The sequence below is a fragment of the Henckelia pumila genome, chromosome 4, assembly GCF_033568475.1.
Source record: "Henckelia pumila isolate YLH828 chromosome 4, ASM3356847v2, whole genome shotgun sequence".
Taxonomy (NCBI): domain Eukaryota; kingdom Viridiplantae; phylum Streptophyta; class Magnoliopsida; order Lamiales; family Gesneriaceae; genus Henckelia; species Henckelia pumila.
In genome coordinates this window covers 1982670-2006175 of record NC_133123.1, presented here as the reverse complement: position 1 = coordinate 2006175, position 23506 = coordinate 1982670, and the positions used below count along the sequence as shown (strand labels likewise).

The 23506-nt window shown below is 34.8% G+C and overlaps 5 protein-coding genes across 6 annotated transcripts; 3 read left to right on the top strand and 2 right to left on the bottom strand.

Annotated features, from left to right (window-relative positions):
- Positions 1-327: 327 nt before the first annotated feature.
- LOC140867111 (uncharacterized) lies at positions 328-1385 on the bottom strand. Its single transcript, XM_073272188.1, has 2 exons — positions 1254-1385; positions 328-945 (listed from the first exon to the last, which is right to left on the bottom strand). The coding sequence occupies exons 1-2, from the start codon at positions 1266-1268 to the stop codon at positions 511-513; spliced, it is 450 nt and encodes a 149-aa protein (XP_073128289.1). The 5' UTR covers positions 1269-1385; the 3' UTR covers positions 328-510.
- Positions 1386-6250: 4865 nt separating this feature from the next.
- On the top strand, positions 6251-10350 carry LOC140859908 (uncharacterized). Of its 2 annotated transcripts, XM_073262526.1 has the most exons (4): positions 6251-6494; positions 8606-8827; positions 8948-9174; positions 9618-10350. In XM_073262526.1, the coding sequence occupies exons 1-3, from the start codon at positions 6309-6311 to the stop codon at positions 9161-9163; spliced, it is 624 nt and encodes a 207-aa protein (XP_073118627.1). In that variant the 5' UTR covers positions 6251-6308; the 3' UTR covers positions 9164-9174; positions 9618-10350. The 2 variants fall into 2 exon arrangements, with proteins under 2 accessions (XP_073118627.1, XP_073118626.1); XM_073262525.1 differs by lacking the exon at positions 9618-10350 and having other exon boundaries at positions 6252-6494; positions 8948-9288.
- A 232-nt stretch (positions 10351-10582) lies between these two features.
- LOC140859907 (rho GDP-dissociation inhibitor 1-like) lies at positions 10583-12938 on the top strand. Its single transcript, XM_073262524.1, has 5 exons — positions 10583-11297; positions 11407-11473; positions 11874-12092; positions 12200-12324; positions 12577-12938. Exons 1-5 carry the CDS (start codon positions 11022-11024, stop codon positions 12643-12645), a joined length of 756 nt encoding a protein of 251 aa, XP_073118625.1. The 5' UTR covers positions 10583-11021; the 3' UTR covers positions 12646-12938.
- A 1857-nt stretch (positions 12939-14795) lies between these two features.
- On the top strand, positions 14796-16183 carry LOC140859906 (acyl-CoA--sterol O-acyltransferase 1). Its single transcript, XM_073262523.1, has one exon. The coding sequence runs from the start codon at positions 14865-14867 to the stop codon at positions 15960-15962; it is 1098 nt and encodes a 365-aa protein (XP_073118624.1). The 5' UTR covers positions 14796-14864; the 3' UTR covers positions 15963-16183.
- A 2767-nt stretch (positions 16184-18950) lies between these two features.
- Positions 18951-22591, bottom strand: LOC140865236 (fumarylacetoacetase). Its single transcript, XM_073269802.1, has 14 exons — positions 22262-22591; positions 21736-21814; positions 21485-21543; positions 21285-21409; positions 21125-21199; positions 20824-20899; positions 20559-20658; positions 20388-20447; positions 20124-20194; positions 19970-20032; positions 19750-19814; positions 19555-19651; positions 19287-19412; positions 18951-19186 (listed from the first exon to the last, which is right to left on the bottom strand). Exons 1-14 carry the CDS (start codon positions 22463-22465, stop codon positions 19115-19117), a joined length of 1272 nt encoding a protein of 423 aa, XP_073125903.1. The 5' UTR covers positions 22466-22591; the 3' UTR covers positions 18951-19114.
- Positions 22592-23506: the final 915 nt, after the last annotated feature.

Here is a 23506-nt window from a genome sequence, read left to right as displayed (position 1 = left end):
TTAGGTTCTATTGTTAGCTGTTTATCACTTTGGCCGTAGATTGTTGGTGTGCGCACGAGCTACAAAATACATCCCAACAGTATATGCAATGTATGATCACTTGCAATGTAACAAGAATGCTCAATTCATGACACAATATTAATGTATTATATCCATATTAACAAATTTTTTAATTTAATTTAAATATATTATAAGCAGGCAATTTGAAATGGCACATTTCATGATTTCTATCACCAGATGAATAATCTGGACAGCTCATGCACCCAGCACCAACGTTTTGTTATAATTGGCCAACTATTTGTCCGAGTGTTAGGACCCAACAAAGGCTTGAAAATAATAGATTTTCCGATTTAAAACCACAATAAACGAGTACTGATTTCCTTATATCAAACCAGCAATAAATTACAAATGGAAGAAATACAAAGAAACAGATAACAAACTTGAACCAACTTCTGCCTGCAGCAGGCAAGGATCCAACAGTACCACTTCCCACTTCATGTGACGCCCCGATCACTCTTCAGTTTTCTCAGCTGGAACCTCAACTGCTTCGACCTCTGGCTCAGCCTCAACGGCTGGCTCGATGGTGGCTTCATCTTGAGTCTCCTCAACAGCAGCCGGCTCATCAGCTGTTTCCTCCGCAGGCTTTTCAACTTCGGCTACTTGAGTCTCCTCGACGGCAGCCGGCTCCACCACCGCTGGCACTTCGGCTGGAACTTCTTCGGGCACCACCGCAGCAGCTCCTTCACTAGCGGGCTCTGCCACCACTGGAACAGCTGTCTCATCTGCAGACTTTTCTGTCGGAACTTCTTCTTCTTCTGCTGCTGCTGGCTCATCTGCCACGTCTTTCTCAGGAGCAGCTGGTTCCTCCACTGGTGTTGTTACATGGATTGCTGGTGCTTCCTCCGTTGGAGCAGGCTCTGACACTGGGACCGGGATAGACTCCACCTGCATAAACACCAATGCTAGTTGTCTGTGAATTACATATATAAAGGCAACTCAAAAACCATGATTAGCATTTTCTAATCAAGAATTGATGCTATATATGATATATCCCCAGGCTACTTTGCATATGATTTGATCATATATATAAACAGAGAATGTTGCAACTACAGTATCTTGTCAAATTATGAGACAAGAAGATCAAAGATTCAAGATCACATTGATCACTAGCTAACTATTGAATCCTTGCACGCATGCAAACTTTGAAAAAAGGTAGATCGATTCAAATGGCGAAAAAGTTTGAAATTTCATACCTCAGCTGTAGCCATTGTGCTTTCGGAAAGTGTTTGAAAAAAAATGGAAGGAGTGGGAGATGGTAAAGGTCAGAGAAGAGATGGAACGCAGTAGCTTTGTTTGTGATTTGGTGATATGAAACAATGGGTTTGAGGGGTATTTATAGGGGTTATAAATCCCAATACTAAAATCAAATTAATTAATTATAGAGAAATCGGGGAAGGTAAAAAGTAATAGAAAAAATATGTAGGGAGATTTGAGGGTACGTTAGTGAAGCCTAGTTGTAAAAGGTTTTGCTTTACATGAAATGAAAAAAAAAAAAAAGTTTGCTTATTTTATTTTATTTTTTTTCAAAAAATAGAAAAGTAAACAAGTGTGGCCATTATAATTAATTGTTGTCCATGAGGTTATACATATAATTGCATGAATTTATAGGAATTAACAAATCTTACAACTTTGTTTTTATTCTTTTTCAAATCATCCTCCATGTTTTAAATTAAAGTACTTTTTGTGGCATGCATTTAATATACTAATTACACCATTTATCTCATGATCGTTTACACTTGCACACAACTCATTTAAGTTGTATTTGAATCGACATTTTTTACTTCAGTAGATAGATGGTTAAATTTGGATAAACGACCTTAGATATGAATTTCAAAAGAAACTATAATATTTAATAATTGGAATGTATCATATTTAAATTATGCAAGAGCTTGAATTGAATTACAAAGACATTAAAATCAAATATTTCAAATTCTCGATTTCAAATATATGTTTAAATCCAGTCACAAACTTATGGTGAAGGAGTCTATGTATGTAGAGTCATTACAATTTGAGACATAGATATCGATTGATAATGTACTTATATTTTGTAGTTAATAATATTTTTTTTATGTTAGACATCTCATATTTGTTGTGGATAGATTATGATATGTTATTATAATACAAAGGGAAGGATACTTTTGAATAGGCAAATGCACATGGGTGGAGGCCAAATCACATTTTCCCTTTATTTTTCTTGAATAGCTTATTCTGTGTTTTGTGCGGTATGGCATGTGGGCAACCATCATCTTCATCATGCTATCATGTTCGACTAATCTTATAGGACATATATATGCATACATATGTTAGAAATAAGCATCGCAATTTCTGTATTGGTTTAATTTATACTTCAGATCAAATCAAAATGAATGAACGTATGCTTTATATACACAATGTTATCATGAACTCAGAGATCAACGCATCTCATCGGTGAACGAGTATAGAACCGGTATTTAGATTAGCATACCTTAAATATATCATTACAACCTAAATCGCTAGATACATACAAATTGAAATGATGCACTACCATTTTCATATTATGTGTTCATGATAGTGAGAAATACTATGATCGCCAATTGGATCTTGTGTGGGTCTCATACTCAATGCAGTTTAATATTTATCGACCAAATGGATTTGAGATTTATCTCATTGAAACAAGAAAAATGTCACATGCAATTTATCACGATCAGATTGAACGAAACGAACGAGATGACTAATTTCTCCAATTGAAGAAGAAATTTGTTACATCTGAATTATCTCGTGAGAGATGCTAGTTTAGTTAGTTCAATTATACAACACGTAATTTTTTTTAAAACATGTATACTGTTTATTGTTAAAAAATTTGGGAAAAGGTAGGCTATCAAATCAAATCAAAGGAGCTAGGGTCTGACGTGGTGTCCCCATTGGGTCTTTTAGTTCTTCCACCATTAATGAACTGTGTGGGACCCAACAGATGCTTTAAAGGAGTACACTCGTGACATGGGCCCACACGCGTGGCGCCTCACTAGCGCCACGTCAGACCAAAGTCATCGCCTGCACACAAGATTCCTCCCCTCAGCCTTGTTCTGTAATTCCTTTTTTTATTTTCAATGTTGGTATGGTGTGTACTATTTATAATAAAACAATATAATAATATATACCAAAGTTTTCAGTCATAAAAATAATAATTAAAACAAAAAATTTTAAGTGGGAATGTCGGGGATTTGTTCAATAGAATAGCAGCAATTTGTGTGTGAAGATAAAAAAGTTGATTGAAATGGGAAGGAATGGGCGGTGGGGATGGACCCACGGATTTGTTGTGCCCAACGTGGCATAAGCCACTAATATGATGACACGTGTGACCTCGATCTGACGGGCCTCCCTCCACTTGCTGCATGAAATAAATGAATTTCGATGTGATCTAGGTGATTCGTTTAATGCATTTAAATGCCACAGTGTTCTGATTCTCCAGCTTGCATTGCATTGCATGATGGAATCTGGTGGGAGGATGGAATAAAATATTATCTATCTGTTGTTAGCAAATTTTAATTTCAGTAAAAATATATTACCGGTGAAACATGGAATCGTACCATTTACTTACTGTAACACATGCACTACTTGAATATGAAATAATGCTCTCGATCGGGATCCACCACTCTTCATGATGTATCGTACGTGTTCTAATATATATATATTTAACATGATGTTGAATCGATATTGCGTTGCATTGGGTGAAAATTTTCAGGTCTTTAATGTCTTTTCTGTGGATTAGAACGGGAGTATTTGACGCAGATTACATGTCGATTTTTATTTGAAGTTAAAGTTGTTAACGTTTAAGTGACAACTACTTGAAATCAAGTCATGGAAATTCATCATTTACATTTCTATTAATTAGGGTGTATAGGTTTAGCCAAGATTTCTAAACAAGAGGTTGGATGTTAAGCATTTAAATGTTCTTTATTGTATTTTTTAAATCCTTATGATATGAACAAGATGCATTTTCAAAATACATAATGTCTTTATTTTAAAAAAATAAATTATTTTTAGGAATTTAATTTATCAAGATACATAATAATTATAATATATAATAATGAATTTTTTTAATAAATACAAGAAGGAGTAAATACATACAATTATACAAATAGTAGAATTAGATTGAATAAATATATAAATTACGATAACACGTATTTTTACTATACTATAAAATTTTAGTCCCACATAGAAATCGATTTGGTCCGATTTGCTTACGCCAAAATCAAATTACCAATATACCCTAGAAAATTACACTCTATTTCATATTATCTTTAGGCAAAATGATCAGAATAAACACACATCCTTTCATGTAATCACGTTTAACTTCAAATTTGAAATTCAAAATTTAACTTGAAGAAACCGATTACCTTTCACGTCATTTTTTTCGATAAAAATTATTTGATTTAGTCATTATTTGCGTGTGCATATTTCTACTGGGATTTATTAAACCCTAGTGACTATTAGAACTCCTAAGATGCATAACTATATATATAAATTAAGCCAAGGTAAGGCGAACACCGCCTTTCAATAAGCTACACCGTCTCTCAAAGTCATGAATATACAAGGTCTCAATTCTCAAGTTTTAATCTCATAAGCTAGTCATGTATGCAAGTTTACATGATATGTGTAGTTTGCATCTTACTATATTTATTCATGGTTTACTTTGTGGCCGATGCTTATCCGATCAACAGTGGTTACAAATTCTCATTGCATAAAAACAAAAGAGAGATTATACCACTTCAAAGTTTCCTTTACTTTCCTTCACTTTTTCTACACATGAGATTTTGATAAATTCAACTTAATTTCACATTGACATTATTATTATTATATCCATGATTTATAATATATATATATATATATATATATATGTATATTTGTGTCGTTAGCATTAACAAGGGCTAAATTAATATCGGTTTAAATTATTCTCCGAAGTTCTTTTTTATTGCATTGATTTTTCGACACGTTCATCTTATTCCCGATTTATGATGCATCATACATTTATAAAACACAATTGTCGAATTCGATTTGATCAATTGATTCTTTTATATTCTTGAACAAATACATTTATAAGAAATAAACTTGCGTATGTTCCCATTAACTATCTTTAGTAATGTGTGCGTTGGATAAAAAAATTTGATATATCGCAAACATCTTTTAATATTTTAATATTTATTATGTTTGAGCAATGCATAATAATTGATGGTATAATGGTTTATTTTTCAATCTATCTAAAATGTCCTTCATCCCACACTTTTCAATCGTGTCCTTTTTTTCCAAGAGAAACAGGTCCCAAATACACCCGTTGAAGAAAACCCCATCCCCATACATCCTATTGCAGAGCATAAAAGCGCTCTTTGAAAATCGATCGGCTGATTATTTCGTTTCATGGAAAACTAGGGTTCCTCAGGGGTTATTTAGCTACAACAGGAGCAAAAAATTGGTCGATTTCTAGATCTTATTTATCAAATTTTAAGCACTTCATTGCAAACGCCCGGATACGTAGATTTTTCTCCAGTGAAGCGCAAAAGAAGAAAAGTAAGAGCTTTTATTTTTAGTTATATGTTAAAAATTTGGAATTGTGTGCCAATGGTCATGCTTTTTAATTTGTTTGTTGTGTTTGTCTGGCTAGACTACGAAAATTTTTATCCCAGATAGAAAAAGGAAATTCTGAAGCAAAATGAGCAAAAATCTGGTTCAAAAGGTTTGTTATTCTTTCCTTATTTTTTTGCATAGCAAACAGACAGTGAAAAATTGATACAATTCAAGAAACAAATTAATAAAATATTTGTTAATTATATTATATACGCAAAACGTGTGCATCGTCTGCTAGTAATCATAAATTTCTAACCAAACTGCTAGTAATTATAAATTTCAAACCAATATTTCAGTATAATTGTTAAAAGATGAATTTTTTTAAAAAAAACCAATAATTATATTATTATATATATATATATATATTTAATGCTACCATTTCCTAAATTTATTCCTTATATGGTTTCACTTATTGATCAAAATAATTCTAAACATTATATAAAATTATTTGTCGATTTATGAACATTTTTTTCATTTTTTTAAAAATTAATTTTAAAAAATCCAGCTGGCAGCAATAAGCAAACCAAGAAGTCTAAAAACGTGTTGTGAGAAAAGGAAAAAAAAAAGGCTAAAAACGTTAGGGGAAAATCGCTATTAGATTCGGGGTCTGCATATTGCTATCCGCCTGAAGGACAGTCGAAACAACAATGGCGCAGGTCGCAGGCCTACGCCCGCTAATCCCGAGTAAAAGCCAAGCTCCGTGCCACCTCCGCCGCCGGCCTCGGCGGGATCTGGCCGCCGCTACATACTCGATTCACACCTGGAGTTCTCTTCAGCAAAGTCTCAGCTGTAGCGGGAAGTTTTCTTGCCTCTTCTCCGACAACCGCAAGCAGGTCCTTATCCCCTTTCAATTTCTCACCGTTCTAGTTTTATCATCGCATAATTTCGTCTTATATGCTCGCTTGTGTTCGTTTAGTGGATACACCTACGTCGGAATGGAAAAGAATAATGAGAAGATTTTGGCCTTCGCTTATTTCTTGTTACTATGGTTAAACGTAACAGTTGTTTGAAGCAAGTAGATATGACATGGTTGCTGTGCAGTTTCTAATTGTCTCTTGTTTTGTAAATTTTATTCCGTGATTAGCAACGTTACTCTGAAATTTTCATCCTATGTCGAGGAAATGGGCTCTTGCTATCAAAAAATTGGGTGAGCTTCATGAGATTTTTATTTCGGATTTATTTCCCTGATTACCCCCTTTCGGCAATTTGGTAGTCTGGTGTAAGGCTATCAGCACGACGAAGCCAAGCAGTTCCTCTTTTTCGTGCATAAAAACATATCTTAACGCATTCATGTGGTAAAAGAATGAATTTTGTTTACTTCAAAAAGGCCTTAAAACTGCAAAACTATGTGACCGTTATATATTTATATGAATCTGAAAAACTACTTTGTTATATAGTCTCAATGCCCTGTCACTCCATCTATCAAAGTGTTGCTCCTGTTTGTTCATCCGTGCACGATGAGTTGAAAATTGTCGCAGTTAGTTCTTGCTGGATTAATCAAGCAGCTGGAAATTTACCGCTTTACGTAATAATTATGTCAGTCCTTTTGTTATAACCCCAATTTAGTATCATGTGAATTAGCTGTAAAAATATGTTAGTTCTAGACCATCATGGGGCAAAATACGAGTAGTAGAGTGCGGGATATTAGGAATTACCTGTTGCTATATAAAGCAAAGTAGGTGTTAATTAAACAACTGTATGATGAGTAAAAAATTGTACCTTTCTTGATATTGATTCAATTTCTGTGAAAGATTCTTATTCTAAGATCCTCAATCCAAATTGGTAACCTGGTGTTAAACTTTTGGCATTCCAATGCTTTGTTGTTGGTCTTCTTGGATAAAACCTCAAAACTATACTACTGGGCCTTTATATAATTCTAAAGCTTCTTCATGGTGATTCTTTGTAAGCTAAGAACCTTGGTCAATCTACCATACTACTGTACAGTCTGTTCCAAGTTACTTTGCCTAGGTGTATGACAACTTCAAACTATTGTAGTTAACACCGGCAACTTAGAAAACTTATATTTCATTTCACATTTTGGGGTTCTCTATCCATCTATGATTCTATATATTAGTTATCTGCTGCTTTATATCTTGTGAGTGTATACAAGTTTTAAACTTGTGAGTTTGATACACATAAAATCACAAAGCGTAAGCCATTCCATATATTTGAGCGAACAAAAAAAAAAGAGAGTGAGTGAATTTTCTTTGGAGTGACTTTTTTCTTTACAATTTGAGTGATCTCAAGTTCATTTCCGCTGTGTAGACTTCATCCTGTGCAAATTCGATTGCATTGGATGCGGGCATGATTATTTTACCATATATCATGATTTCCAGAAGTTAATTGATTTTAGAAATTTTCAGTTTATGTATCTCAGTGCAAGATTTCATGAGCATTAGTGAGTGAATCTTGCATCCTAATCCTTAGCAATGATGGAGAATTAAGATAACACTAGTACAAAAAAAAAAATAAAATTAACATGCTTGGATGTAATTTTGTCTCGGTGTTTCAAAATTTTTGCATTCTGCTTCTTCTTTTTTATGTTTTCTATAAATGAACTTATGTGGTTATCTTATCTCCGTCAGCTGGAAGTTTTGCGGAAGTACTGAACACTCGATTGTCCACCACAAGTTTGAGAAAAGAATCAAAAGACAAATTGTTTTGGTAATGTGTGAGTTGATTTCAAGTGTAGAACTGAACCATGCTATCAGTGAGAGGATCTTCCTCATATACAGAAATGATATTCAATGGTTTATTGTCAGCAAAGTCTATCAAAAGAATGGTGCAGTAGAGCTTAGAGTTTGGTTTGGCCAGGCATTTTTATTGTGAATAATTAGGTTAGAGATCTTGAAAATGAATTAACTTTGGACCTGAGTTATTTGAACCCCCACTTTCAGTGAATTTTCCTCTTTCGTTAATACTCATAAATATTTATGAATTGCAGGAACAGGCTCGAAAAGCCTTGGAAAGTGCCCTTGGTGAAAAGAAAATGGAGTTCGAGAAATGGGACCAAGAAATTAAAAGGAGAGAGGAAGCAGGTGGAGGAGGAAATTCCGGAGGTGGTGGCTGGTTTAGATGGGGCAGATGGTTTGGTGGGTCTGATGGAGAACGTTTTTGGCAGGAAGCACAACAAGCAAGTCTTGCAATTTTAGGTATTCTTGTTGTGGTAAGTGTTTTCAACAGCATTCATGGTATCTGCTCCTACAAGTAAAATCATCCCTCAGGTCTACTTTTGTTCAAACACGCACACACATAGAATATCTCATTTATATTTTTATTGATACAGTATCTGATAGTGGCAAAAGGGGATGTGATGCTTGCTGTTGTATTTAATCCTTTGTTGTTTGCTCTACGTGGAACTCGGACTGGCTTCACCTTTTTGACATCAAGGATCTCGAATATGATACAACCTGGTGGGGAAAATATCACCACCTCTCAGGAGGAAATGACTCAAAATGTTTCCGCCAAAGAACGAGTGATGGGGAAATGGGGAGGCAATTGATTTTGTTTCAGGTGATCCTTAATATACCCAAAAGATAGTTCTAAATATGCTTGGTTTTTGTAGAAATATTGGTATTTGTTAGTTCCGACTTCCAATTTAGTCTACAGAATCCTTCTCTTCGTTCAGGCTTTCCTATAACTAACCAAATTCTAGCTACAATTTGGGAAGCAGGCAGAGACATTTGCCTCGTACTTAAAGGCAAAATGATGGCATTTCATATGGTTATACTAAGAAAAAGAATATGAACTAATATAATCATTGTTTAGACGCCTAGAAAACTACCTTAGTGTCTAAATGAAATCTTAAAATAACAATGTGGTCAAATTGTGATTGATTTGACTGCTAAGCAAAGTCAGCGTTTGCCGCATTTCATAGCATCCGGGGTTTTAGTCCAGGTGCCGCCCCACCTGAATTCATATGGGGCTCATTTGATCCAAGGGTTATGATGCAACAGGTAGGACACTTCTTGTGTTGATCTCGGAGCAGTAGACCTATGCTTTGATAGCGGACAGCAAATCTTTAAACCATGGGGCACTTTTTATATAGACTAAATAGATAAATACTTGGTAATTTAACTTGTCTATCTGAAACGTGTTAGGGTCATGCCACAATTAATGTCAGTCACTGAATATCTAAGCTGTAATTTGATCAATGAATTTGAATTTGAAATGACATGTAGTTGGTTCTTTAAGATGTGTACATATTTGCATTGAATAGAAAAAGGGACATTTGAAATGCCTATTCAAATTCTTTACCAAACACGAACAATAAATTTGAGAAAGAAATTTGAAATCAACTCATTTCAAATCTCTCACTTCATGTGCCATCTAAGTAGCCTTGTAAATAATCACGTACGTATCTAATGCTCAAATGAAAGATGAGACTAATTGAAATAGTTGAACACTATAATTTCACAACCATGTTACAAAGTACTGTGTGAATATGAAACTTTTAATATTAAGAAATGAGACCCGGTATCAATACTTACATCAATTAATTTATTAAATTTAAAGTATACAAAACGAATAAATCGTATATAGGCGAGGATTTTAAAACTTAAAATTAATGTATAACTCAAATTTCGAAAATCATCTTTTTCATATCCAAAGCCTTTTATTTCGGTAGCGTGATTTGAAAATTGAAAAACATTTTGATAGGATGTAATGGCATGCACCTTTGCATCAAAACAAATATTAATTAAAATATTTTTTTTAGAGTAAACAAAATTTTTAATGTTGGCCATGTGAAAAGAGTTCGTCGAGGGGCCTCTCATGTAATTCAAAGTACAACGGTTCCATTGGTAAAGGAGTCGCGCTAAACTGCAAGTGGGTGCACGTACGCCGCATTCCCCCGTTAACCAATCAAAACAAAGTCAAATTTAAGGAAGAATGCAATGCATACATTCCAACAAATGTAAGTTAGTGACCTTCACGATCCTCTCTCTCTCTCTCCCCATTTTTATTTTTCTTGGAACATTTCTCTCACATATTCATGCATATTCTCGGATCACCACATGACCATTTCCTATTTTATTTAATCTTCCCTTGAGAAAATTGCTTTCTCTCATATTTTATTTCTGTTGTTCTCTGGTTTCCTGGTGTCCTTTTCTAGTTATTAGTTCTTTCGGGACTTATCCTTTATTGGGATTCTTTAAATTTTTGTTTATTTTAATGTAAAAGATTTTGTCTTTTGTTTCTATTTGCTTCGTCTTGTTGCCTATCGGGGGTCTCTTCCGCTGTTCCTCGTTATTGTGGCATTGGTGGGGGTGGTGGGATAAGCAGTGGTTGCATTTTTCATTTTCTTTTGCCTCTTTTGCGATTCTTGCATTGAACATATTCAGTGAATTTCTTTCCTGTTCATGTCTTTGGCTGTTGGAGCTGTATCAAGTTCCAAAAGCATGGGATTTGATGAGAAGAAAGGTGATGGAAAAGTGGGCGACCCCGATTCTGAGACTAACCAAGCCGGTGAAAATAATCCAGACCCGGAAGTCGTGCCTGATACCGGTGGAAGGGTTAGCAGACAAATGAGTGAGAGTTCTCTTTATGCCACCGAGGATGAAGATGAGGAAGAAACAGAAACTAAGATACAGTTGGGCCCTCAGTGCACTCTCAAAGAGCTATCCGAGAAAGACAAGGTTTTTTCTCTTCCTTGAGGAGAAAAAAGACACAATCTTTTTGTCATTATGGTGATTGCCCTTCATTTCCCTTTGTGATTTGTTCTTGTTCCTTTGTTTTTGAGGCTAGGATGATGAGAGTCTGAGGAGGTGGAAGGAACAACTTCTTGGGAGTGTAGATGTTAACTCTGTTGGAGGTAATTTACTGATCTTATTGTTAATAGTGTTATTAATTTTTCCTCTTATTTTTTATCCACGTTAATTGCACATGCAATTTACTATGGTTTGGCATTCAATGTAAAACTCATATTCTAGTAGATCTTGCAAAAGAAATTTTTGAGTGAGATGTGGATGTAGACTAAATGTTGTTAATTTCAGATTTCGTAGGCTCTTTTCTTTTCTTTTTCCTTTTTTTGTTTTTGGAGGATAATCATAGATCTCCGCACTTAAAGGTCATACAGGGCATCCTGGTGCAAAGCTAAGTTCTAGTGGTTTAACATGTGTAGAGTTTGGCTGTTATGCTTGTTATTGCAGTTAAATTTAATGTGTGTGGGAAAATTAAATTATTTGATAAATCTGTGTGCTTCGATGCTGTAGAAACCCTTGATCCAGATGTGAAAATCTTGAGCCTTGCGATAAAATCCCCTGGTAGGGATGATATATTTCTTCCAATCCCTGAAGCTGGAAATCCGAAGGGCCCCTGGTTTACCTTGAAAGAGGGGAGCCGATACTGCCTTAAATTTACTTTCATGGTCAACAACAACATTGTATCGGGTCTGAAGTACAAGAACACAGTCTGGAAAACCGGCCTCAAAGGTTATGTTTCCCTCTATGTATCTGTGTTCATAATTGCCGTTTAGTTGACGATGATTTGGTGAAAATATTTAATTTACTTCTCCATTTTCTCGTACTTCTTTTCATAGTGGACAGCACGAAAGAGATGATTGGAACCTTCAGTCCTCAGGCAGAACCTTATACGCATGAAATGCCCGAAGAGACTACTCCCTCTGGCATATTTGCTAAAGGATCGTACTCAGCGAAAACACAGGTTACTTAGCTATTTGTCTCCGATTTACCTCTTCATCTGCTCGCATTACACGAATGCAATCTATCTACAATTATAATTTGATAGTGCATTGCCACATATTACAACTCTCCAAATGGCGATACCAGCATAAACCATACTATCATAGCTAGAATATGTACTAGTAGAATCTTGAAACTTGTAAACAATATGGAAATGTATCATTTAACTCTCACCCACCGTGTTTCATCTCTTTAATTAATGTGATGCTTGCAGTTCCTTGACGACGATAACAGATGCTACTTGGAACTGAACTATACATTTGAAATCAAGAGAGACTGGTAGTCAATATAGAATAACTCCCCACAGCACAAACATGTTTCCATTTGCCCCGAGAAAATGTCATTATTTCAATTTTTACTACTTTTTTTTTTTTCTGCTGTTACTCTGTGACTTGGGATGATGATGATGATGATGGATCCGGGAAGGTCAAAAAATTTATTGCCCGAGCTTGGTTTCTAATATATGGAAGAGGGTAGATTATAGCAGTAGTTTCTCTCATTTGTGGATCACTTAATTGTCGTGTAATAAAGTGGTGTGCCTGGCCAGTCTATTTAACACGTTTCTTGTCTCGTTTGCATTAAATTTTGTGTGATTTTTCTGCAAGTAATACAGATTTCTCGCGCTAATTAAATTGTACAACTTCACCAAGCAGCATACTCTGCAACTCTCTCCATGTGTTTCATATTTATGACTCATTGGAATTGGGTGGTACTATGCTCCACCGGGTCACCCGGTGGATAATTGTGTGGGGCTTGGGCCCCATGAATGGTGGATGCTGCCACGAGTGATTTTCACCCGATGTAACATAGTTTCAACCATAGGGAATTTCATTGTGTTGGCTGTGACCGTGAGATGTGTCTTTTCATTCGATGCTTTGAATTTTAATTTGTATGTGTCTGTTTTCACATATATCAAGTTAAATATTTTAGTAATTAAATGAAAATTAGATAACATCTGTTAATTAGAGATAGATTGGTGAAAAGATAAGACAATCTATACTAAATATGAAAATTGGATTATATATTTGACATAAATGAAAAAAATAATAATATATATATTTCAGTCTAATTAAATGTTACTAGGGAGTAGTACTATTCGTTAAATTTAAACATGTGTATAGCAAAACCTTGTCTGTGAATATGTCATCAAACTAAATTTACAATGAACTACGTAGTATATGGAAAATGGAAAATTATTTTTTCACACGGATGTATTTGGAAATCCACGGAATTCATATAGAAAATGGAAAATTATTTTTTCAGACGGATGTATTTGGAAATCCACGGAATGAATTTCAGAAGTTGATTTGTCAAATCAAAAGCGTTCCATGTCCAATATCATTCATTCATTCTTTATCTTCTTTTTCTTTTCTTTTTTTTTTTGTCTTCGTGGTATATACCCAAGTTTTTGTATTTTATTTATCAAAAAGACAAAGCAAATCTTGGTTGCGTGATGTTCCTGTACTAAGTTTCTGTCATACCGGAAAATGCCACGATCAGTGACTCTATGCCACTCGTAATTAACGTCGGGGTGATATTTTCCGAAGCTTCTAATTAGTCCATTTCTTTAATGAAGCAAAAATATGACAATTTGGATGCTCTGTCACCATATCTGACAGACACAAAATATTATTCAACAATTTTTTTCATAAAAAATCATTTCTATGTAAACAGTTGTTATTTTTCATTGTCCAAAGAATAATTCTGTTATCAAATTCTATATTAATATTATAACATACACCGAAAATTCCGTTTTCCGTACAATATGATACCAAATCAAATTGCGTTAGGCATCGACTAATTATGGTATCAAATAATCTAATTAAATAGGGTGATGCCATATGTACACCGAAAATTATACGTTGAGTTGTACATTATATATTGTACCGAAAACGGAATTTTCGGTTATGTTATAATATTAATATCGAATTTGATAACGGAATTTAATTATGTATTTTGGAAAAAAAATTCAAATAAAATAAATAAATAATTTTATAATTTCAAGTATAATATATAAACCAACATATAACTATTCGCCTGCATAAAACATTTCTCAATTAATTATAGGCTATCTCGTTGTCACACACGCCACCTTCGAAATGATTGATAGGATTTGTAAATGAGTGATGCTACCTGTACATGGAGGATTACATGTTACGTTACACATTGCACTTGAAATTAAATAAATATTTTTAATATATTTTGAAAAGATTTTTTTCAAATCAAATGAAGGAATAATTTTATAATTTCATATGTAATATGTAACCCAATGTATAACTTAACGAGTTATAGCATTTGCATTTCCCTTTGTAAATAATAAAAGACATGACAGTTGCTTACAATATTATTAAACACATCTCAAAGTCAAAATTGTAGTGCAACATTGAATCTTTATGAAAGTTCAAATGAATATATATATAGCATTCTCCATTGTATATATTCACGGTCAAAGCAGATTCCCACCAACCCCTTCACACACACAGAGACAACAGAATTATATTAATGGCGGCTGATGAAATAAAGAATGTGATGGTGTATTGGGCAGATGGAGAAATCAACAGCTTCATCAAGGTATGGGTATCAGCGTACATATCTTTATTCTACTGCTATTTTGTGGGCAAGATATTGGCCGGAGGAATCACCAGACTCGCCTGTTTCCTCCCGGTGGTGTGTCTTTTCCTTCTTCTCCCGTTGCAGTTGCACTCCATGCACCTCGGCGGAATCACCGCCTTCTTCCTGGCTTGGCTCACCAACTTCAAGCTGTTGATGTTCGCTTTTAATACAGGCCCTTTAGCCAATCCTTCCATTTCTCTGCCACGCTTCTTAGCCGTCGCTTGCCTTCCGATCAAACTCATTCCACAAAACCCACGTAAGAATAAGACCGAAGAAGCTGGAAATGGTCAGATGTCGATCAAAAACTATGCGATCAAGTGTTTGTTAATGGCGTTGATAGTCAAAATATATAGCTTCGAGGATTACATCCATCCAAGAATCATTATGGTGATATACGGTTTCCATATATACTTTGCTTTGGAGATTATGCTAGCCATCGCCGCAGCCATGGCTCGCGGCTTGCTCGGCGCGGAGCTTGAGCCGCAATTCAACGAGCCGTATGTTTCGACTTCTCTGCAAGATTTCTGGGGGCGTCGTTGGAACCTCATGGTCACGCGGATACTGCGCCCCACCGTGTACGTTCCCGTTCTGAAATGGTCGACGGGGATAATGGGCCGAGAATGGGCCCCGCTGCCGGCGGTGATGTCCACTTTCATCGTGTCGGGCTTGATTCACGAGCTCATATTCTTTTACCTGGGCCGGGTGAAGCCCACCTGGGAAATCACTTGTTTCTTTCTGCTGCACGGCCTTTGCTTGAATGCTGAGATTGCTGTGAAGAAGGTTGTAAACGGCAGGTGGCAGTTGCCGAGGGTTGTGGGGACAGTCTTGACCGTTGGATTCGTGATGGTTACCGGATTTTGGCTGTTCTTTCCGCAGTTGTTGCGGTGCGGCGGGCTTGAGAGGGGGCTGGCCGAGCTCTCCGCCGTCGGTGCGTTTGCGAAAGACGTCGTCCGGGCGGTTGGTTTGCCGGTCAACTCAAGTGTATAAAGCCGTGGACTCAGAAATCCATTATTTTAAAGCATTTTCAATACTATCTAACAGTTAATTAATTATTGTCTGGGAGAGTTTTTAGTAACTATTTTTAAAATATTTTCTAAAATAAGATCATGATAATATGATAGAGGATATTACTTTGTGTTGACCATGAGCCAACCACGACTATTTGTAATCTTTGTATTTTTTATTTATGATTTTAAATAAAATTGGGGTTAGGGGTTGTTTTAATATCAGATATAATTCATCTTGTCTATTTATAAAGTAAATACTCAATAAATACTTAATTTCTATATGTACGTAATAAACTTAGATATGTTCAAATAAAATTTAAAATTTTGAAACAACTATTATTCTCATTTCTTGGGGAGTAAGTAATACCTGAATTAATTATGTGTGAACACATATAATTAAATCATTAATTAATTAGCATCAAAGAAGAAGTTAGATAAATTCAAAATAATTAAATAAATGATGTAATTTGTTGTAAACGTGGTTGAAATTTATAGGGCCAATAATGTTCACAAGAATACTGCTCTGGGAGAGGTAAGCCGAAGAAGGGCAAAGGATATCCGTCTTTCTGTCGGACTTATATTTCATTTATTCCTTCTTTCCTTTCATTTGATTGCCATGTCCAGGGACTCAGCAACCATTTTTCCCTTCGAGGGTTTATTTTATTAAAATTAAAATATTATATTAAACCGAGATATACATTTTTTTAAAGTTTGATTTTAAAATTTTGTTTCGATACATTAATTTATAAATTTCTATTACTTTTGTTCGATGCATTACACAACAATGAAAAATTATGATGCGTCACTTGAAAATCCGACATGCCATAGAAAATTGTCGATGTTTTCTTTGACACGTCATCGATTGGATTAAAAAAACCCGAAAATATAAAAATTTAATATATCAAAATAAAATTTTGAAAATATAATGGACGAAAATTCAATTTTAATTGGGAAAATATTATTTTCCCTATTAAATTCACATGCACACACTTAAATATAAAAACTAGCCGCATCGAACATGTATTGCGTGTTCAAGGTAAACAAAAAAATAATATATTTTTATATATTATAATTTTGTTAAAGTGAGTGGTATTAGTGTTTAATTTCAAATGCAAAGATGAATATTGTAATAGAAGAAAAGTGGAGATAATTGCATGACCTCTTTCCCATATTTTTTAGAAGGTGGGAATACTATATAATATCTTTCCCATATTTTTTTTCCAACCTAATTGAAGATTGTGGTTAAATTTTGTTTTGTTTTTTTTAATATTTTTTTTTTGTGATCATACCAAATGATGAGTCTTTTACATAATAAATAAATAGATAAGATTCAGTTGTGGCGACTATAATTGGGTGACCGATCGATAAAAACAATTTAAAGCATTTACTTAAACAATAAAATAATCTAAGCCACAAAAATGGAGGGGGAAACCAAGAAATTACAGTTGTGGCGACTTTAATTGGGGCCTTTTGTTTTTTAAGTCGATACTGGACATTTTTTTTTTTTTGGATGAATGACAATTTATGTCATGGGTCGATTATCAATATATTTTGCTTTCTCAAAACCGATTACCCGTGAATGAGAAATTAATATTGAAATTTTATAATTGCATGCAAGCTTCTAAGAAGCATATGACGTGTCGAAGCGAAAATGTCAAATTTTAAATTTAAACGAGTTTAAAACGGGTTTCAGCGTGAAAAAACGTTTTCAATTTGTACTAGAATTTAAATATTCTAGGACAAACATTAAATTAAATGAGAGATTAACTATAAATATAAGATTTAATAAATATTTCAAGTTATAAAATATAAATATGCATTTTTTTGTACAAATAAAATATATTTATAAAACTGTTTTCATTTTTAAAAAACAAATGAAATATCTCATTTAAAAAAAAAAAAAAAAAACTACTAAAGCTTAAGCGAGTGATGCAATTTATGGTCGAATTTATTGTGCTGTTGCTTGGGGTAGGTGCAAGAGTTTATCACGCCGGCAACAGCTGGTTCGAATTTATGGAACTATTATTTCTTTTTCTTTTTTCTTGTTTTTTCTTTTTTAAGTTTAGGAATGAAACTACAATTTCTGATGGTGTAAGTTAAGGCAGGATCAATGTATTAATCTACTCTCAGTGGCAATACAGTTTTATTCGCATTTGTTTGAAAATTATCGTTCAACCTTATATCGATCAAAATTAAATTGTGATAAATCAAAATTTTTGGACCATGATGGTTGCTATAAAATCGAAGCTCCTTTTATCAAACGAATTCATAAGTTAATAGCACTAGTAGTAGTAGATAACTTTGCACGGAGAGGATAAGGAATATCTCATAGAGAAAATCGAGGAGAAATAAATACTGTGCTATCCAAGAAAACACCCCACCTATCTCAGAATTGAGAGAGGCTTCAATTTCAAATGCAGCAATTTGTACATGTATATATAGAGGCCAACCCTCCAGCAAGATTTGCGTGAATCATCACAACTAACGTTTTTTGTGGAAATTCTAAGATGTCGAGAATGATGATTTTGTGCGGTGTAACGCTAATCTTATTGTGGGAGATGAGTTTGCCTTCTGTCGGCTGCCCAGCCGATGGTAGTGGATGCCAAAATTGTCTCGCAAATCGGATGCAATCTCGGTGCCCTGGATGTGTATCTATCATGCAATGCATGGACGGTTGTCTTCAGGGTGGCGACCCGCGTTCCAAATGCATCAAGAGATGTGATTGCAGTGGCGAGTATCCACGGTTAGGGGACTGCAAAAAGTGCTTGTCACAGTGTAAATGTAGTTGTTCTGTTTCGAGGGTGATGGTGTAGTTTGGTGTGGTGAATTTAACATTTTGTGGTGATACTTTGAGATTTGAATGCCATTTCATGGAAACTGTTTCATTTTTCAAAAATTTCTTCGCATGTGGCTATTAGGTGCTTTGTAGAAACAAAGAATATCCAATCAGTTGGATTGATTACTAACTACTTGTCATAAGAAGTTGTACTAGCAAGCAGGCTTCATAACTGAAAAATGATAAGAGCAATCTGATTGCAAGAAATCTTTACATTTTAGGCACTGATAATTCTAGCCTACCCACCAGCAAAACCTAACACACATGGAGATCAGGAGATAGCAATGACAACAAATCTAATTAAGATCGCGAGGGGATGGACTGATCTTCCCAGTGCAAGTTCCGAAGCCAACGCTGTAACCTTCCCCCTGTAATTGAAATAAATAATCACTCAGTGGAAATGAAAAATTGTGGCGGAAAAGAGCACAGAAATAGGAACTTAAAGTGTATATGTCCACGAAAATCAACCTTGCAAATCCCAGTAAAAATGACTTCATCCCCGTCTTCAAGAAACGCACGAGTGACTCCACCTAGAGTCAATGGCTTTTGCCCGTTCCATGTTAACTCTAGTAAGCATCCGTATGATTCAGGTTCCTGTAGTTGAATCAGGGAATGGACATTTGACAGAGAGAAAGAAACACAAATGCAATGAATATTAACACATGGTAAAACAGGAGGAAGGCAACATAAATGAATGAGCTACAAGTATATCTTTGGACTTTGAAATCAATCTTACAGGACCACTAATAGTTCCAGTTCCAAAGATATCACCAGGCCTCAAGTTGCAACCATTGATAGTATGATGAGCAAGTTGTTGAGTGATTGTCCAATATCTGTATCACAAAGGAAATAAATTGGCATCAAATTCTCAGAAATACTTCGGTTAATATTAAGTGAAAAAAGTCGTCGAATTGAAACCAAGATGACATACAAGTTATTGAAGTTGCTCCTTGTGACTATGCATGTTTCTTTGTGTCCAGCAGGTGTTACAGAAACCTGGTACGAACATCTTTCAGTATGTATAAATTTAAAACATGATCTTCACAATTTAGGTGTGGATAATTTTGCTCCAGAAATGCATTGATTAAAAAGATGCATTAGGAGAGATATTTATTGATCACCGAGATGCATGGAGATAGAGCAGACTACACCTGCAATGAAATATCGTAGTTCTTGGATTTCTTCTCAGTGAGATATGGCAAGGAAGGAGGATTCTGCAATTAATGTTACATAAATTATCATGTTTCAGAAAAAATGCATGTTCGTTGATGCTCTATCTGGTCGGAAATAGAAGCAAACAAACACCTGCTCTGGAGCATCAACGGCAAATGGTTCTAAAGCATCCAAGGTTACAATCCATGGAGATATAGTCGTGCCTGCAGGGGAAACGAAAGCAAAAGTTAAGTTTTTGATACCTCCCAACCCCCCTCCCCACTCCCTCCCACCTTAAAGATGTACTAAACTACTACTTAATCAGAGCAAAATTCAGATATCAGCACTTGGACGCAGCATAGAAATTGACTCAGTTAAAGAGCATGATTCACAATCAGAAGCACATTGATCTCTTACCAAAACTTTTACCAAGGAAAGGTCCAAGAGGCACATATTCCCATGCCTGAATATCCCTTGCTGTTAAAACCAACTTCTCATTATTATTGAAATGCATGTATCAAAGCAATCAATATCGGTGTGATTGATATATTTAAAGAACATAAAGACACAGAGAAAGGGTATGTATACCACTCCAGTCATTCATTAAGACAAGTCCAAAGATATGATCTGCGGCCTCATTAATATCAATGGGCTTCCCCAATCCATTTCCAGGACCAACCACAGCAGCCTATGATAGCAATTTTCAGAACAAAAAACATGCATGTAGTTCTACAAAAGCAGGCAGTTGGAATAATTCTACCACTATGAATTCACAGGACACAAAAACAGGAGCATTCCACTCGAAATTTAGAGAAGGAACTATCAAGCTAGATACGAAGGTATGAAAACTCACCATTTCCAGTTCAAAGTCCAACTTACGAGAAGGTCCAAAATAAGGAGCCGAATTTCCAGTTGGATAACCTTGACCTCTAGACAAACATTGATACATAAGTTGCTGATTTACTTGAAGGACCTCAAATACCATTTTCAAAGATATTGATTGGTAGCAAATAGCAATAAACAGCGAAAGATCCTTACATTATATCGCCATTAATTGGATGATCGTCAGATTCTAATCATTGTTTTGGTACAAACAAGCAGGGAAATTAAGTTCGTTCGCTAAAAAACGAAGAAAGAAGGCTGAATTTTGTAACCTTGGTCGAATGATATCAGTCCCAGAGATGACAATAGATGATGCACGCCCATGATAAGCAATAGGAACATGAAACCTTAAAATTATTCCGTCACCAGAAAGAAAAGTTAAAAACAACATAAGAGCTATAGGTTGAGAGTGAAGACAATAAACAGCAATACCAATTTGGGGTAATTGGGTTTTCTGGGCCTCGGAATATAAGTCCACAGTTCTTGGCATGATGCATAGATGCAAAGAAGTCCGTGTAGTCCCCTATTGCAATAGGAACAAGCATTTGGACCTTATCCTAGCACATCACAATAAATCAAAACAGAAATATAGTGAGTTTACAAGCAGATTTTAAGCTGTAAGAATCTCCTACCATCGGCACAAGGGCTTTCTGTTTTAAAATTCCGTTATCACGCAGAGTTGGTTCATCAGCTGCATTCAGAGATGAAACAATCAAGCACTGAAATTGCAGGTCCAAAACAACGAATTTACTGTTTTCAACTATGCAATAAGATCACAAATGACTGATGAAATGAAATCTCGTGATAAAACTTAGAGAATGCTCCCACAAGTTTCGTAAGGCAGGAAATAGAATTTGTGAGATAAGTTAGGTGAGTAGACCACCTGACAATAGCTTTTGCAATGTAGCACGAGCTTCCCTCCATGCCGGTCGTCCCAATTCCAAAAACTTATTAAGATTAGGCTGTTGCATAGGATATTTTCCAGCATTAGATTGTAGACTTCATGCTGTATTCTCATTACACGGTGCACATTAACATACACAATTTCCTTCCAACGCAATCACAAGTAATACGGGCCTCAAGCAATGTTTTATAAATGGGTTAAATATCTAACAGTACAGTTCGATTCCATTTTATCGGTTTTTTTTTCTCGAACATAGAGAACCTTGCACACTTAAATTGTATTACTCGCTTCCCACATAATACGATGCAACCACTCACTGAGGCTGCATTAGAGCATTAAAATACAAGATCAACCAAAAATCATACCGATGACGATTTATGTACTACTAAACAATTCACACACAAGAGTACAAGACCAATAAAAACCTCTCCTTACGTAGAAAATCTAAAATTACAGAGTATAAGTACATCGAATTTTTTGTTTTTTTTAAAAAAAAAAAACGTACCTGATTGAAGGAATCGGAATTTTTGAGAAACTCTCCATCGAAGATACCGGCGGAGGAAATGACGGAGAGATCCAAGACGTAATCTCCAATGGCGACGCCCGGTCTAGGATCGGAATTCGGGTCGGGCCTGAACACGCCGAACGGAAGGTTCTGAATCGGGAAATGAGAGTCCGGTTGGACTTCCACGAACGACTTCAGCACCATAGCAAAGCAAAGCACGGAAGATAACTGACACAGAAAAGTGAAAACTGGAGGGTGAGAAGAAATCTATTAGCTCACCACTGCTATTTAATTTGTACAAAGTTTTTACGCAAGGACCCTTCTGCTTGGTGGTTGGGGAAGCCTACAGCTGAGATTTCAAGTCATCATCTTTTTCATGCTAATTATTTTACGAAAAAATTGATTTTTTTATTCTTATATATCATTTTGCGTTTTTGATCATTTATATTTTCAAATTTCAATTTTATTTCATTATTGTTATATTTATCCCCACAATTTTAGTTTTTTTTTCGATGTAAAGCTAATATAACACTATGAAATACTGATGAAAAGTTAACATATACAATATCACGTAAGAATTTTTGACTAAAAATGTTAAAAATCATAATAACATATAATACTAAAATTGAAATCTAAAAACACAAAAAGCTCAAATTGCAATTTTCTCTTATTTTATATACTATTAAACTATTATTCTCGATTAAAAAAATAAAAATATTAATTTCAAGTTACACAAAAGCTATGACAAAACTGAATTAATTTTATGAGATGAAACTCAAATTTAATCCATTTATTAAAAAATATTAATTTTTTAATAAATTATTATTTTCAAAGGTAAATAGGAGTCAAATCAACCTTCTCACATAAATCTTCTCATTAATATATTGGGTTTTTAATGAAATTATAATAATCATTTTGGGTCATAAATAATTTACATGTATCTATTTTTTCTATTTTGGTCATAAAATGCATCATACATGTGTATATATGCGTGTATTTGTCGTCCTATTGTTATATTCTGTTAAAATATTTATGTTATATCTTGATTTAATTATTACATGTATATCAATATCATACAACGATTTAAAATTAAAAAATCTATAACAATTTTATGCCTTTTATCTAACTATTGCAAAAGTGTTTAGTATCTAAATAATAATTTCATGTCTCGATGGGTGTTCACGTTGATGGAGTAGGTGAACTTTTGGCCAGAGATCAGAAGTTTGATTCTCCTGCCAATACTTT

Excerpts from the sequence above, each read along its gene's own strand:
- LOC140859908 (XM_073262526.1), top strand. The coding sequence starts at position 6,309 with ATGGCGCAGGTCGCAGGCCTACGCCCGCTAATCCCGAGTAAAAGCCAA. Across the intron at positions 6,495-8,605 it reads TCTCCGACAACCGCAAGCAG|GAACAGGCTCGAAAAGCCTT; the intron begins GTCCTTATCCCC and ends TATGAATTGCAG. Across the intron at positions 8,828-8,947 it reads TTTTAGGTATTCTTGTTGTG|TATCTGATAGTGGCAAAAGG; the intron begins GTAAGTGTTTTC and ends TTATTGATACAG.
- LOC140859907 (XM_073262524.1), top strand. The coding sequence starts at position 11,022 with ATGTCTTTGGCTGTTGGAGCTGTATCAAGTTCCAAAAGCATGGGATTT. Across the intron at positions 12,093-12,199 it reads CTGGAAAACCGGCCTCAAAG|TGGACAGCACGAAAGAGATG; the intron begins GTTATGTTTCCC and ends TTCTTTTCATAG. Across the intron at positions 12,325-12,576 it reads CGTACTCAGCGAAAACACAG|TTCCTTGACGACGATAACAG; the intron begins GTTACTTAGCTA and ends TGATGCTTGCAG.
- LOC140859906 (XM_073262523.1), top strand. The coding sequence starts at position 14,865 with ATGGCGGCTGATGAAATAAAGAATGTGATGGTGTATTGGGCAGATGGA.
- LOC140865236 (XM_073269802.1), bottom strand. The coding sequence starts at position 22,465 with ATGGTGCTGAAGTCGTTCGTGGAAGTCCAACCGGACTCTCATTTCCCG. Across the intron at positions 21,410-21,484 it reads AGAAAGCCCTTGTGCCGATG|GATAAGGTCCAAATGCTTGT; the intron begins GTAGGAGATTCT and ends GTGATGTGCTAG. Across the intron at positions 20,448-20,558 it reads CTTAATGAATGACTGGAGTG|CAAGGGATATTCAGGCATGG; the intron begins GTATACATACCC and ends TGGTTTTAACAG.